This window comes from Dryobates pubescens, chromosome 5 (assembly GCF_014839835.1).
Source record: "Dryobates pubescens isolate bDryPub1 chromosome 5, bDryPub1.pri, whole genome shotgun sequence".
Lineage (NCBI taxonomy): Eukaryota > Metazoa > Chordata > Aves > Piciformes > Picidae > Dryobates > Dryobates pubescens.
In genome coordinates this window covers 27364825-27382138 of record NC_071616.1, presented here as the reverse complement: position 1 = coordinate 27382138, position 17314 = coordinate 27364825, and the positions used below count along the sequence as shown (strand labels likewise).

Genomic DNA, 17314 nt, shown 5'->3' with positions numbered 1-17314 from the left:
AAAAAAGATTGTAATAGATTTCAGTAAGTGGATTTGTATACATAAACATGTTAAGTCAGTCATATATAAAGTAAAAAAAAAATTTATTTCTGTAAATAATTGATGATTTGGTTTATCTTTTATGAATTACAATACAGATATTGTCCTCTCTGGGTAGTTGTTATCATATTGCAGAACTAGCCAGAAATAAAGAACAGTTCTTTTAATAGACAGACTTTTGACTAGTTGATGTAAAAAAGAATTAATGAACAATTTTGGAAAAGGAGTCAAGTACTTGCCACATATTTGTGTTCAGTGTACCTACAGTTTATCTTTTAAGGGAGATGTTTTCAATCAGTAATTTGTACAATTAAAAAAAAAGACAAAATGCTTTACTAAATACAATTCAGTAACTTTTTTTCTGTTTTGGTGGCTTTTCCCCCCCTTTAGTTATAGATTTATGATAATGGACCGATTTGGCAGAGATCTTCAGAAGATGTATGAAGAGAATGCAAAGCGATTTCCCCATAAAACTGTACTGCAATTAGGTCTGAGAATAGTAAGTTTAAAAATATACATCACATTTTTACGGTCTGGCTTCCCCAGTTAAATCAGACTTTTGGGCTGAGTACAGGTCCTCTGCTGGGCGAATCTGGGTACTGCATTTATATGACTTGTTTTGTTTTGTTAGCTTGATATCCTGGAATACGTTCATGAGCATGAATATGTGCATGGAGACATCAAGGCCTCAAACCTTCTTCTGAGTTACAAAAACCCTAATCAGGTATTTCTGATGCATTTTTATTCCTCATGTTTTAAACACCTTCCATTTGAAAGCACTGGAAGTGCTTTGAACCTGTGAAACCTAGCAGAAGATCATTTTTAAGAATGTATGTGGTAACATTATTTCTGCTTGACATTTATATCTAGTTAATATTCTATGATTTTTTTTTAATGCATTTTGCTGAACAGTTATCAAATTGACTATTTGTCCTAAATAATCTAGAGAAATTCTCAAGATTAAAAAAAAAATTGACTCAAATAGGTATTTGCAGGTGCAAGCTTAAAATTATATCGCATGCTGGTAAATTGTGTTTGCCTGTCTGCATTGTTACCTCTTTCCTTTGTTCAAGAAATTTATCAGATAACTGTTCTGTTACTTGGAAAAATTGGTCTTTAAAGTGTTGATTTATCCAGTTGATTTATGGAAGTCTTTCATTTTTCTGCATTTTTAACTCTCTTTACTCTTTTATTTAAACACTGCACATTAAAGTTTCAGAATTATGTCATCTTCTTGCCCAAATGTTTTAGCTTGTGAAATAAGTAAATAATCTCAATTCCCTTAAAGTAGCTCTAGTGTTAGTGAAAAGTAGTATGCAGTAGTATACACATGGGACAGCTGACTTTAAGAGGATAGGACAGTAAGTGTATTTATAACTCTAGAAGAATTAATATAATTTTTTTTTTCATTTAATCTTACTGTCAGTAACTGACTTTATTGCTGTATTTATCCAGTGCATCAGCAGGAAACTCTTTCCATACTGAACTGCTGTATGAAAACCAACAAAACTTATCTGACACATTGTTTTAAAATCATATGTTGTAATCCCAATAAAGCACCAAGAAAGGATCATTTAAAGTAAAAAGACTCACAGTTTTTTAGTACATTAAAATAAATTCTAAGAATGGTTGGGAGTTGCATTTATTATTTGCACATTTCTTGTGTTTGCAATTTTTAAATTTAGAGTTCTTTATGGGAATTACTAGGTATACTTGGTGGATTATGGACTTGCCTACCGATACTGTCCTGAAGGAGTTCACAAAGTATATAAAGAAGATCCTAAAAGGTGTCATGATGGAACTATTGAATATACCAGTATTGATGCACACAAGGGTGTGGGTAAGGATGTAAAGCTTTGTTTCTGGCAACAGGCATTTGTGCATCCTTTCTATAAGCGCAAAAGACTCTATTTGTGGCAGTGAATTTCATAAACATCCACATTGCTGAATCTATAGAAATGTTTTTTTTCTTCTCTATGGACTATGTGACATTTTTCTTTTTTTCCCATTTACAAACTATTACTTTAATGTACTGTATTTTAAATGTAACTTTCTTAAATATGTTTCCTCAATTTACAAAGATTCTTAAGGTGTTTAGCATATGGCTTTTTATTAAGCAAGTAGAAATGGAGTAGTGGATCTTGACAGAAAAGCAGGCTGGTTTTGCAACAGATAGTTTTGTTACCATTGTTCCTTCATATTTGGCAAAAATTTACAATATTTTTTATCTTGTATTTAGAAGATTTGTTTAATTATGAAATATTCATATTTTTGCCTATAGGCACTGAATAGCAAAAGGCAAGAAGTAGTTCAGTATGAAAAGGGCAGGTTGGTGTGATTAAACCTTGAGGATTACAGTGAACATTAGTTTTCCTCGTTCTTCAATTTTGCTTTATTAGCATAAAAGTGTGTCATGCAAAAATATCAGTGCTGAAGATTGTTATTGATTTGGGATGAACTGTTACACCAATGGTTAAAACTGAATATGAGCAAAAATTACTTGATGTGCCCATTTACCACTCATGTAGTGTGTGGCCACTGTACATGTGGGTAGTTTTTTCCTTTTAGTTTTGTTTTGGTTTTGTTACTGTTGGGTTTGAGGTTTTATTTTTAGTGGTTGGTGGGGTTTTATTTTGTTTTTGTTTCAGGGAACTGATCTATTATTGCCTTCTGTTCAGTTTTCAGGCCACAAAATATTTCAGCATCGTGGAATTTTTTTTTCAGGATCTGGGATTTTGGCACTATTATCTTTTTATGGGAAGCAAAAACTGTTTTGAAAGAAAGTCAATCACTTCATTACTTTACTCTTTTTTGCACAATTGGGGTACTTAAAAAGTTTCCCAAGCTGGGATAACTGCAGCATGTCATGTCCTTGAATAGAGAAAAAAGATTGATAAAGAGCTTAAAAACAAAGTTAAGTTGGCCTTCCAAATGTAAAACCAGTATTTTTTTCCTTCCATGTTTTCATACTAAAATAAAGAAATAAGTAATAGATACAGTGCTGTTATAAAGAAAGCCAATACTTAGCAATTGTCTTACATATGTACACATTTTAGCTGTTGAAGTTGTGTGCTTTATTAGCTGCTCTTACAATTCTCTTTTGTTGTGTGCATATGTATGCAGCACCATCACGACGTGGTGATCTGGAGATCTTGGGTTACTGTATGATTCATTGGCTTAGTGGCTACTTACCATGGGAGGATAATTTGAAAGATCCAAATTTTGTCAGAGACTCAAAAATCAGGTGAGGAATTATTTGCTTTCTTTTTGTTTTCAAATTGAAAATAGGAATGAAAATGTCTTAATGTGGAAATGCTTTGTACTTTCAGTATGTTCCCTTTTGAGACAAACAGGCTATTGTTTTGTATACCCCCTGGTTTCTCTTCATTGTTTCTCCTGTGTCCTTGACTGGTAACTAAACTTGTGCTGTTCTACTTTGCATATCTGAGATTTTATTTTTTATCTGTACACCATGGTACTGTCACCCTAGAATACTGCCATGATTAAGCCAGAAGTTGCTCTTGCCAGTATGCAAGTAACTATTACTCCTGCTTTACGGAAAGAAAGCTGAAGCATGGAGTAAGAGCATGGTTTGTAATACCATGCTCTGAAGTCATTGGTAGAGATAAGAGCTAAAGGTGGATCTTAAGTCTCTTTGATCATCAATCCAGCTAGAAGGCTACTAATGTGGACTTAAATTTGAAAAGAAAATAATTAAATTTATAATTCCTTACTGTTGCATTCCTTTGTTTTCCCCCCACTTCTCAACCTTCCCTTGTCAGGTACTTAATATTAAGAAAGCTGTCCTAGCATAGCAGTTTATGCTTCTTTAACAAGTATTTGCTATTTGGCCTTCTTATCTCTACTTTTAACACTTCAGCTTCCATCAATGTCAGTGAAGTAACCCCCCTTCCCCTCAGTTATTATTTTGGCAGGAGATCTGCTCTGAATAGTATCAGCTAGAAAGAGTCCTTTAGCCAGAAAAAGAGCATTGGAATGTGAAGATTTAAAATGGACCAGTTCTTTCCCTACGGTCTTCTACTTGCTTGCTTTTGTAGGAATCAAAAACTATTGAATGAAAACTTAACATATTTCAGATAGCCTCTCTGGCATTCATCAGGTTCTCAAATTTACTGCACTCCCAAAGCTGGCTGTAGGAAGTCATTCCAGAGGCTTTTCTATTAGCGTTTCCTGTCTCTGATCATGACCTAAGCTGGGTACTTTGGCAGTCTGTCAGAACAGGGCAAGACTCAAACTTTGAAGGAAACAATACTTTTAAATAATTTTATTTTTCAGGTGTAGAGATAATATTTCATTTTTGATGGACAAATGCTTTCCTGGGAAAAACAGACCAGGTAAGAGGAGCTATTTTAATTTGCAATACTTTGGTTTGTACCATGTGGTAAGCATTTTCTAATAATTTTAATGTCATGTTTCTTAAACAAACCAAAACCAACCAAACAAAAAAGCCCCACAACAGTTTGTTTGGGCACCATCACCAAATTGTAGGCAGGTTTGGACATGTTTGGGTAAATACTGTGAATTTTGTATTTGCATGGAGTAAATTGAGTGCATAGAAGGAAAGGCTGTACTATTTTATATTAAAACCAAAGCAGATCAGTTGCTTTAAAAGGTGAGGAGTTGTTAGACTGTCAGCAGCTTTTTCCTTCAGAGGTATCTCAGGCACTGTACTCTAATCTGTTGGTTCTTGAAGTCCTCCTTGTTTACTGAAGTTTGTGCCTATTTTGGTTTTTACTTTTTTTCAGCAATAGCAAAGTTGCAGGAATAAGATTGCTGATTAGGAGAACATTAGATTCTTCCTTTGGCTGCAGTTATATGAGCTGCAGACACTGTATTTCTTCTGACTAAAACCAGTATTAACTATTTGTAAACATGAAATCTGTACACTGATTTTTCACAACTAAATTGTGGAGATTCAGAATGTAATGTGAATGTGAAGTCTAGATTGTTTCTAATTGGCATTGATGATTTTCTAAGTAGATTCATTTTTTGAAAATCTGATTCTTAGAAATACACTTTCTTGGTGTGCTGGTTTTGCATCAGACAGAATGTGGAATTTATCCCAGAAGAGTAAATAATAATACTTGCGCAGAATTTGGAAGTTAAATGAAAATATTTACAAAAGTAGACTAAATATAAAAGGTAATAAATATATACATATATAACCTGACAGTAGCCCAGACACCCCTCAACAAAGCCTAAAGGCTGCGTTGAACAGCTAATTATCTCTCCCTGTCCTCGCTGCACTATGTCTTACCTCCCCCTCAGCAAAACTCAAACAACAGTTAAACGAGCAAGAGAGCAAGCAAAGCACAGAAGAGCAAAAGAACAAGCTGTAACTTCAGATTACGTAGAGATTTGTGAGAGAATGGGATGGGATAAAAACACTTTGTAATGTCCTGTCCAACCCCCAGGGATCACCCAGCCCCCTGGTACTCCAGAAAACTCTGGAAAGCTTTTATTTATTATAGGACACTAGGACACTAGTCCTAAACCTATAACACTTGGGATCTTAAATGTTCAGTTATTTCCAGCTACTCCTGGTGATAATTTGCTGTCAAGTGTGATTTGTCTGATGTTTCTTTTCTCCTGTGGTCAGATGTTTTCATGTATTTTTTTAAATACTTGTTTCAGTCTTGAACTGCTGAAGATAACCTTGAATTTCCTTTTCAACATTTAAAAATATTTACATGATATTTCTTATAGAGTAGAATTAATAGAATAGAATTGACCTCCCTGCTCCTGCTGGCCACACTATTCCTGATACAGGCCAGGATGCTATTGGCCTTTTTTGGCCACCTGGGCACACTGCAGGCTCATGTTCAGCCTACTGTCAACCAGTACCCCCAGGTCCCTTTCTGCCTGGCCATTCTCCAGCCACTCTGACCCCAGCCTGTAGCGCTGCATGGGGTTGTTGTGGCCAATGTGTAGAACCCAGCACTTAGATGTGTTAAATCTCATGCTGTTGGATTCTGCCCATCTGTCCAGCCTGTCGAGGTCTCTCTGCAGAGCTTCTCTACCCTCCAGCAGATCAACTCCTGCCCCCAGCTTGGTGTCGTCAGCAAATTTACTGATGATGGACTCAATGTCCTCGTCCAGATCATCAATAAAGATGTTAAAGAGCATGGGGCCCAGTACTGATCCCTGGGGCACACCACTAGTGACTGGCTGCCAGCTGGATGTGGCACCATTCACCACCACTCTCTGGGCTCGGTCCTCCAGCCAATTCGTAACCCAGCACAGAGCTGTCCAAGCCACAGGCTAACAGCTTGGCCAGGAGTTTTCTGTGGGGAATGGTGTCAAAGGCCTTGATGAAGTCCAGCTAGACTACATCCACAGCCTTCCCCACATCCACCAGGTGGGTCACCTGATCATAGAAGGAGATCAGGTTGGTCAGGCAGGACCTGCCCTTCCTAAATCTATGCTGTCTGGGCCTGATCCTTTGGCCATCCTGTAAGTGCTGTGTGGTTGCACTCAAGATGACCTGTTCTATAAACTTGCCTGGCACTGAGGTCAGGCTGACAGGCCTGTAATTCCCTGGTTCCTCCTTCTGGCCCTTCATGTGGATGGGCATCATGTTGGCCAGCTTCCAGTCTATAGGCATTCTTATGTCTATAGTCATTCATTGGTGAAGATAGGCCTGTTACAATTTTTATGACTGGCTGTTTACTTCATAGCAATGAACATAAGCAGTGCTGTCATCACAGAGTAATGAACCTTGGTACATTTTTTTTTCTAAAATGTGTTGTAGTAAAGTCATAATTTTGAGTTTTTAAATAAACATTTCAAAAAATCGTGGAAGCAGTGTATGCATAATTTTTGACTTACTGTAAAAGTGAATGATAATTTGTTTTCAAATAGAAACTAATTTGAGATACCATTTCTTTAGATGAAATAGTCAAATACATGGAAAAGGTGAAGCTACTGAGCTATGAAGAGAAACCTGTTTATCAGCATTTCCGAGAAATACTTCTGCAAGGTTTGAAGGCCATTGGGCAAAAAGATGACGGAATACTTGACTTCTGCCCAGCGGAGAATGGAGACTCGCAAGCAAAACCCACGCAAAAGGTTTTTACTCTAGTTTCAGTCATCTTTTCATGCATTTTTTGAGCTAAAATAAGAATTAAAGTGATACTGGATTATTTTGAGGAATCATGTGCATGGTCAGCTTGCTCACTTGTCACAAATATGTTCAATCCCTTATTATATAAAACAGTATTACTGGCCTGTTTGGCTACATGTTTTCCACGGCCCACTCCATCCTGCAGTGACCTTCATGCTAGCTACTTTGTGGCAGCTAGTGCTAGTGTCCGGAGAAAGTAAGATTTGTTTGGTTCAAATCAGATTGACAGCCTACTTGCTTTTGACCAAATACCAGGACCGACGATTCTTCCTTCTGTAATGGATTTTCTGGGCCTTGTAACAGCTGTGGTGTACGCTGAGGTACAATAGTAGGTTGTGTTAGTCCTCCTTCCAAGGGTATATTTTTCACTTTGCTGTAAGAATGGAGAGAATGAGAGTTTTCATCAGGATATCTTCTTTCCCATAATATATGTTTGGGAACTCATGCTACGATGTTTTTCTTCCAGGGCATATCATACATGTATGAGGGGCTAGGAGAACCAGAAGACAATTGGTGCTAGTTGAGAATAGCTGGACACTTAGATACACAGAGGAAGAAAGGAAAAACGTAGAATGCTAATTAAAATTATATGTATTTTTAGCCATGACAGGAAACTCGGTGAGTGGCACTTGGTGCCATGGGTTAGTAGTCATGAGGTCTTGGGTGATAGGTTGGACTTGATGATCCTTGAGGTCTTTTCCAACCTTATTGATTCTATGATTCTGTGACTGAATGTTTTCAAAATTAGCTTCACATTCCAAACTCTGATAGAAACTGCTTTCCATAAAGATAATTTACCACTGATCAGTAGCATCTTGCTTCTGAAAGCCATTATCTTCTAACACATATTGGATTTCTTTTGGCATGCTTATTGTCTAATTTGGAAAAGAACAATGCAGTCTGGCAACCACCCTTGAGAAGATGGTAACCTCTAATACAGAGTATTTACAGCATTTTGGCTGTTCTGATCTTTTAATCACAACAGGGCTTAAGACAACTACAGTACCCTCAGTGCATTCTCAGAATAGTGTTATGTTCTGAAGGTATGCTATCTCATAGCTAGGAGGCAATATTGCTACCTTCTGTGTAAATAAATTCTCAGAACACAGGATTTTTCTGTGCCTTCAGCTTGCATAGCTAAGTGGGCCATGATATGCATTATATATTGCACATAAGCATGGTTGTTCTGGAATCTCAGTCATTGGTGTCTGGCACAGATCAGACAGATGTTAACTTTTAATATAGAAGGCATTTTATTTTCTATGTCATGACTCAATTTTCTCCAGATGTATAAGTAAATGAAACACAGTGGGTCAGGGGGTGTGTCAGAGGTGGTCTGTATCATAACTGCATGTTGGTCTGTATGCGTGATATTTTATAATAGTTCTAGCAAAACAAGAAGCTACCAATACCATGTGTTGGTGGAAGCATCTGGAGCTCTTGGCTGAATTATTTAGGGCAAGGACTGCATCTTACTTTTGTTTAGCATTGAAGAGTCCCTGGGAAATATTTGGAGTAAACTAAACTGGAAAAATATGGTTCTTAGTGATTCATAGTTCATTCTACTGTTCAGCTTCAGATGCCACTTTTATCAAGTGAATGCTGCCTGATTTCTACTACTATGTAATTCACTTGCATCAGGTTTAAGAAACCACTTTTTATTTAATAATCCTGGAAACAAGATAAATGTATTTTGCTTTTGTGTAGCGTGTATTGGATATCTGTTTTTCTGATGAGTGTTTACAATGTTTTCTAGTAGAATTGGGAGGAATGCATTATCTCTCATATAAAAGCAGTACAATGCTGAAATAGTCCTCCTTAATTTTGGTCAGAATGAACAAAAGTCTCTGTGTTTATTCCTGCCTAATGCATCACAAATCTGCTGACATGCTAACCTTGGAGTCTTGGCTGGCAGTAATCAGGCCTGTGCACCGGCAGGAAAGATGTACCTAATGCACTCCATCAGTGCAGTTTGCATATGGAAGTTCTCACAGGGGAGCTGCCCTGTGCCAGCTGAGGGTTACCTGCCCACTGCAGTTATTGTATGTAATTATCGAACCAATCTGTTCAGCCCAGCAGGGTTTAGATGGTAATCATGAAGCAACACTTTGGAAAGGAAAGATGTAATGCACTCTCTCCTTCTCTCATGAGCTATGTGAAGTTATAGTCGCTTTCACAGCTGTATTAGTAAAGCTCTAGTTTCACACCGTTAAAAACAAAATTAAGAAAAGGTAAACCCTTCCCATGTTCATCAAAATTATCATCTATGTCTGATACAGGTAGAGGTCAACTCATCCTTTGCAAAAGAAATCACATTCATTGCTTTAAAAAAACCTATCTTTCCATATCCACCTTAAAAATACTTTGCAATAGTAAGATTAATTGTAATACACAGATAATAACAGTTCTATCCATTTAGAGGTTTTAAGATAATGTACCTTGAACAGAGTTCGGATTTCCCGAGTACATCTCTTTGGAACAGAACCCACAGTTGCTATTAGGAAAAATACTAATGTGCTGTCAGTGGGTGTAGCTACTTTTAAGCTGTTCAGAGAAGGCCTTAAGAAACAAGGATCCAGATAAACGTAAGTTTAATGAGGTGTAATTGCTTTTAAAAAAGCAATTAACATCAACTTTGAGTAAAATGGGATTTTCAGATTGCTCCTTTTGTAATAGTTGCTCACTGTAAATAAACAGGTTTTGATCATAAAAGCTTGTTTTCATACATTAAAATTTCACCTCCTAATGTGATCTGAAGATAGGGGAAGTGAACTTTTAAATTGTCTATTGCATAATACTAGTATTCTTGCATTAATATGTGAATAAATTGTCTCTATAACTGGAGACTTATTGTAAAATATGAAGAAACAATGTTTAAAATTAGGTAATACCTTGTGAGGCTAAGACTTTGCTCTTGAGTTTGGTTGCCTTTTTTTTTTTCTTTTTAGAAAAGAAGAAAGACAGCAGCTGCAGACAATGAGAGCACTGAAGCAGAAATGGAAGATGCAGAAAGTCCAGAAAAAAAGAAACCACTTTCTAGTAAGTCAAAACACTGTTTTCATAGTCATATGCTGATGTGGTAGGTTATCCCTGGCTAAGCTATTCACTTCCCTCCTCAATGGGACAAAAAGATTTTGAAGATTAATCAATACAAGAATGGGGAGATTGTTTGCCGTTTACTGTTGTGGGCAAACAGACTAAGCTTGGCAAAAATAAATGTGGATAGCAACACTGACAAGCATTGAGGCAACACCTTTCCTTTTCTTCTATGCTCAATTTCTTCATCGTAGACTCCTGTGCTGTACTATCTGAGCAGTGCAGGGAATATGGAGAAGTTCCTTATGATTAGTACATAGCTTTTTCTTTCTGCTCTTCCTTTCTTACATTTTTTCCCCTGCTTCAGTGTGGGTTCTCTGTTTTGGGCTGCAGTCTTTCAGGGAAAAAATTGTGGGCCAGTGCTTTCAGGAAATATCCATCTGCTCCAATATGGGCTTTCCCACAAGTTACAGGAGATACCTGCTTCATGCTGAGTCCTTAGTGAGCCACAGGGAACATCTACTCTGGTGCTGTGAAGCACTGTCTCTTCTGACCTTGGTGTTCCCTCTGCTGTTTCTCACCTCCTCACACTGTCACCCCATCTGACCATTCAGTGCTTTTGCATTTTCTTAAATGGTTTTATAGAGGTACCACAAACAAGCTGGGCTCAACTTTTTGCCTACAGTGGGATTGTTTTAGAGCCATCTGTAAAGGGCTGTGTTTGGCAAAGTACAGCACCTGGCCTCTTCCCACAGAGACCACCCTTGTAACCAACCCCAGGTTACCAAAACATGGCCACATAAACCCGATAGAGATGTTTGCTTTTAACATTTCAAGTGGTTTTGATCTTTCATAATTTCTATGTAGACCAATAAAATTGAAATACGTAACCTTCATAGAATCATGAAATAGTAGGAGCTGCAAAGGACTTCTGGAAATCATTAAGTCAACCCTCCTGCCAAAGCAGATTCACCTAGGGTAGGCCACACAGGAATGCATAAGGTGGGTTTTTAAAGTCTCTGGAGGAGACTCCACAAGCTCACTGTGCAGCCTGTTCCAGTGCTCTGTCATCCTCACAGTAGAGAAGTTTTCCCTCAAGTTGAGGTGGAACTTCCTGTGTTCCAGTTTGTGTCTGTTGTCCTGTGTCCTATCAGAGGGCACCACTGAAAAGAGACTGTCACCTTCTTGACACCCACCCTTCACATATTCATAAACATTAATAAGATCTCCTCTCAGTCTTGTATATGCTCCAACTGCATGCTACTTTAAGCTGGTAGAATTGCTGATAAAAATTGGTGTTTGCACCCTGTTCTTCTGCTGTCATTCGTTCTCTCCTCCATTCTCACTTTTGCCCTCCTGTCTTGTCCAGTTCTCTGTCAGAACATGCTGACTCCTCAGGGCTTCTTCATTACCCTGTGTTAAAGCCAGGGGCTAGCAGCAACCGCTTCCAAGAATGAGTGTATTTAAAGTGGAGAAAAGTATTAGCTGTAAGGATAGAAAATGCTGAAAATACATTTCAGGTAATTTGGCATAGTTTCAGTGTTGTCTGGAAAAAGTCATGGGCACATAAAATAGGATTATTAAAAGTCCAAGATCACAAATCTTCAGTGGACCTGCACAGGGTAAGTTTGTAGTAAGTATCCCGTCAAACTTAAGCTAACATTCTACCTCCTTCATGTACATGCAAACTTTTAAGCAAAAGACCAGATGATGTTTGTGGCTAAGTAGTCTTGATAAAGCTGTAGCACTGGAGTCTACCCCAAAACACACCTACAGAGGCTTGGTGAAGGATTATGGCAGGATGGGCAAAAGTAACATTTCAAAGATAGAAATATTATTGTCAAGTTAGGGATTTACCCTAGTATTTTTATTCAAACAGTATGATACAAATTACAAGTAATTAAACTAATGTTATTCCAGAAGGTGACACTACTCTGTTCATTTTCAGCTGTTCACATTATAGAATTCTGATTATGAAAATCAGTGATTAGTTGTATTACTTGAATGCCATTTGAACTGTTGATTTCAGTTTATTACGAATTTTGCAGTCTGTCAGTGGCTGAAAAAGTGTTAATTAGATGATGCTTTCTTTCAAGGAAATGCAGTTATTTGATATGATGCTGATGTTCGTAGCTCTAGCATTTTAGATTTTATTTAAGAACTTAAAATATTTAATAGAACTGACTTTTCTGGTTGTGATTTGATACAAATTATCAGAATGTGCTTTCATTATATATTATACTTACTTTCTTGGGATTGTAGATTGAACTTCTCATAGAGAGAAAAAGAACTTTAGGAATTGCAGTCCAAGTGGTAGCATCAACTTTTTGTAAATGCTAAGTTTTTTTGGACTAAGTATATGGAAGGCTATATATGCTTTGAGCATCCAGTGGTTAAAACAGGTGGTGGAGATAAGGTTAAATGTAAACATCCTATTGCCAGTTCAGAAGTTTATTGTCCTAAAGTTTACTGTCCAGTAAAATGAATGATTTTTTTCCATAACTCTTAACCGTGGAAATAGAAGTTTAGTCATACCGGAGCATTTTAAAAGTTCTTGAAATAGTATTTGATAGGTTTCTAAGAGTGGATAAATATGGCTGGACAGGGGTTACTCTTCAGGTGTTCAAACAACATTTCATGAGTATTTGGTCCTAAATCAGTGGCAAGAAGATTAGTTGGTCCAAAAAGATCCAGATCAGTTGTGCAGCACTTTGAGCGTGCCAGGGTGCACAGTGGCTGCAGGGACTCTGCTAGTAATTAAATCTGCTGCTGAGGCTGGGGAACCCCCAGGCTTGGTGGAAGAGGAAGAAAGAACGGCACTGAGAAAGGATGGGTATCTTGACATTCTTGTTTCTTTCCTCTGCTTCCCCTGGTTGTTCTCAGTATAAAAGTGGCCTCTTCAGATGAGTTCAATAAAGACCATCTCTTTCAATCATGTCAGCCACTGGTGTTTCTGGAGCTGTCAAGAAAGAGTGTTAGAATCTGCTCAGAATTTCAGAAAGCTCTTAAGAAATTAGCTGTGTTGTACTTCCAAAATAAGATGCACAACATTTTGTGGAATTCTTGTACTGGTTTAAGCTGATTGACCCCACTAGTAGGGATGGGGCTGTCTTTCCCTGCCATGCTCCTGCCATCAGTGGCACAGAGCAACGAAGCAAGCTGGGTCCTATAGTCTATAGTTTGTAAAGTTACCTGTACCAGGTCTACTTTGCGTTTCTTCCCTGGTTTCCAGGCTGGGGTTGGCTTGTTTAGTTTCTGGTTTCATTCACGATGGAATTCTGTCTATTTTTCCCTTTCTTGTTTTGTATTACCTGATATCCCTGCAAAAGAGTAGTAAATTGTCCTTCTCTCAAGTGCCTTCCGTGTCAGTGAGGAGCAGGGTGGGAAGGGGAGACTTGTGAGGGTGGGCTAACCGAAGAAAGTTAACCCAAGAAAGTCCATATTTATCGTCCTGATGTGGGGCCTGGTCCTGATTGTCAAACTGAGATAACGCGAGAATTCAATTCTGATAAATTTGTTCACTCTATGTTTATTTTAGTTTGTTTCCATTTATGTTAAGGCATTCACTTTTCCTGTTGTGCTACATAAGCTCGTATGCATTGTATGTACTTGTATTACCTGTGGTATCCTTTGTGGTGCTTTTCATCACCTTAGGGATATGGTTTAAGGCTATGGAGGCACTGTACTGTTTAATGGCACTTCCGGTATGCTTTAATGTATTTTTTCAGTGCATGTATTTTTTCAGTCAATACTGATAGGGGTAAGAATTGTACATGTCTGTTTTTCTACATAACATCTAGCATGGTAAGACCTTAACTGGGGTCTTTGATAACTCTTGCAACATAAATAAAGAACTATGTGAACCACACCAGTACTAAGGCAGTCATACTGATAGATTGGTTAGAAGGCATTCAAAAATGCAAGTTTAATAGTATTTAATAGTATTAATAGGTACTTAGCTTCATGTTTATTTGCATTGCATGGCTTTGCATAAATTGGTATTTGGTTATTGTCTTGGAATTTTTTTTTCTTTTAGTCAATCAAGGCTTAATGTTGGGTAAAATCTACACATAGAGTCATTTTTATATTTAGAAAATCACTGTTCTTGACATCAGACTTTGGAAGAAGCAAAATATGTGCCTTTTTTGAGCTTATTTATGGCTCCACTTGTTTATCTCTCTACTCCACACCAATGCAACTACCTTATAGGTAGATTTTTACCTCTTAATTTTATACACTAATAGAAGTATAATCAGCAAAGCCTGTAATGTACACTAGTTCCAGTTGTCTGTTGCTCATCTTTTCTTTCTTGTGGTAGATTGTGTTGACTACTGTCTGTAACAAACTCCAGTCACCAAAAATATCTGCCACTTTTTGTGCCAATTCTTAGCCTTCCATTACCTGTCATGGGAATATTGCAAGTTAAATGTTCTAGCATGAGAGTTACATGATCTGCTTTCAGAAGTTGAAAGCATGTGCTGTGATGTTTTCTCTACAAATTAACAGGAACACTGAGCTTTTAGAGCAGAGAATACTTCTCTCAGTTCTTAGAACTATTGACAGACTCACTTTTGTATTTTATATATTCAAACACTGTATGAAGTGATCTGTCTTTTCATGCCCTGACCCAAAATTGTCTGAGGATCTTCAGAACCTATTTAAATTGAAAGAGGTGTGGTACAAGGGGATTTTTATCTATAAAGATCCTTAAATATTAGGGTAGGAATGCCAAAATAAATTAGGTACAAACCAAATGTATCTGTTTCTTCCTGAATAATAGTTTTCCTTAACAACTTTTAAGTGACACATACACGTAGAAGCACCTTGGACATGTGTCACTTAAAATAATAAAATTTTCCATGGGGTAAAGCTTTGAGTAATGACTAAGTCATTTAAAAATAAAAGTGATGTCTGCTTTTTCATTATTTTTCTGTGACCTGAAGATGTACTGCAGTGTGGTGAACAAGTATTGCAATTCAAACTTGGATAAAAATTTGCAAGTGAAATTTTTCTACAGAGAAGAAAGAAAAATTGTACTGCAGTGACTCAGACTTTTACAGGGAACTAACCTTTTTCAAGATTGCAAGTAATATATTTGAATTAATTGCACAGTGGAGGGGAGGGCTATAGGGCTATTTTTAAGCACATGCTGCATGTGACTACTGATTTACATATGTATGTATAGTTGTGTTCTGTAACTCTTCAGTAAAACATTTTTTACAAATAGAAGGAAATCAGTTTCAGTTTTATCTGAAACAATTTTACATTCTAATATTTGAAAGAACATTCAGATTTGATTTTGTGTTTAGGAAATACACAGGCATAAAGTCATCAAATAACAAAAGTTACTGTGTCATGTTTTTCTGTATTTTCATAAGAAGATAATAGTATCATATCAGCTATATTTGTTGCAGTAAACAGAGGACTTGAAAGAACAGAGTACCTAAAGCCAAACCTCATTCCTTAACTCTTATCTTCCCCTCTCCTAATTGTGTACTTGGGATTCAAGTCCATATTTGCATTCTTTTGGTCTCTCCTTTTTTTTTTTTTTTCTTTTTTTGCAAATCATGTTTCTAAGGTTTTGTAGAGAAAAGAATTGCTGAGAAAAGAGAACAAGCCAGCTAAACAAAACTACTATTTGAGCTTTGCAGTGCCTTTGACAATTTTCAAATTACTGAAAAATTCTTGTTTGAGAAGTGTTATAGTACAAGGTTTTATCAGCTATGCGGTGTTCCCTGGCCAAGTTAGGAAAGGGCTTGTCAGATCACTACATACTCTTCCTTATTCCGTCTTCTTAAAAGAAAAGTAGCTTTTCCCTGGCACCATGTTCAGACTGCCCAAACTGATTTGAGAATGGCTGACTGGGCTTGTTGGAACTGGAGTTGTTTAGTCTGGAGAAAAGGAGGCTGAGGAGAGACCTTCTTGCTCTGTACAGCTACCTAAAATGAGGCTGTAGTGACGTGAGCATCCATATCTTCCCCCTAGTAACAAGTGATAGGGTGAGAGAAAATAGTCTCAAGTTGTATCATGGGAGGTTCAGATTGGATATGGTAAGAGTTGAAGTACTGGCAGTCCTAAAATTGCCTCCTCTTTGGAAATTACAAGTCCACAATTATTTACTTAAATTAGTAACAAAACGTATTGGATTGATTTATTGTACTGAAGTCTGATAGTGCATAGGCAAGGTCATATCTGTTTGACGAAGGAGAGTTGTTTGTGGCCCTCTCATTCCTAATTTATTGCTTCTCAGCTTACGTGTGACAATTCAGTACATGTGGCATGAAATTACCAGTATTAAAGAAATGTCAGTTCTGTCATAAGACTGTGCTGTGTCACACTGGTTGTCTATACAGAAATGATGATTAAGCTTCATCCAGGTGGAGACTAGTCTAAGAACATCTCTTCCAGAAACCACTTGAGAACTCTTCAGTACATGGTCCAATGCTCCAGATATGTTGACCTTTGTTTCTTAAAGAGATAAACATAAAGTGAATTGTGTGTGAGATTATGCACATGTGCTCTCACACATTAGATTTTTCTTCAAAAAAAGGAAGCCTTGCAGTGTCTGATCAAAGTACTCAGTTACACGTGTTTTTTGAGGGCAAAAGATGTTAGCTGTGTTGTTTAATGATAATTACTGCAAATCTAGTTTAAGAGCTTGCATAGACTAGAATTGCTGGGACTTTTCAGCCATTAAACAGAGACTGGCATGTACTCAGTCTTTGTGAGGTGTAAATTAGCATATGCAAGTGACACGGTTTCTAACATCAAGTGTGCCTGCTGCTAGATGGTTTTCACTTACCTGATGTTTGCCTGAAGTCTAAAATCTGCCTATGGTTCTGTTATCAAATATTCTAGCCTATAATCTAACCTAGAAGTCACCATTAACACCAAAATCTTACCTGATTTAATCTGCTTGGTAGCTGTATTTCTTGGCCAGTATCACTGTCCTCATTTCCATCAAAGCAGGCAATTAAGTGGGAAACTTGGGATTCTGGTGTCTAGTTATTTTTACCAAAGGAATATGTCATTTTATAGAAACTTTTATTTTTTTAACTCAAGTACACTTCTATTTCTCCTACGCATAAGACTTGA

General features: G+C 37.2%; 1 protein-coding gene across 1 annotated transcript in view; it reads left to right on the top strand.

The window, feature by feature from the left end:
- VRK1 (VRK serine/threonine kinase 1) overlaps positions 1-17314 on the top strand; it is a 29751-nt gene that overhangs the window by 8247 nt on the left and 4190 nt on the right. Inside the window, exons 5-11 of the mRNA XM_009907872.2 lie at positions 430-538; positions 671-763; positions 1747-1879; positions 3163-3283; positions 4336-4394; positions 6950-7128; positions 10132-10222. Of these exons, the coding sequence (XP_009906174.1) occupies positions 430-538; positions 671-763; positions 1747-1879; positions 3163-3283; positions 4336-4394; positions 6950-7128; positions 10132-10222 (785 nt within the window). The remainder of the gene's footprint in view (positions 1-429; positions 539-670; positions 764-1746; positions 1880-3162; positions 3284-4335; positions 4395-6949; positions 7129-10131; positions 10223-17314) is intronic.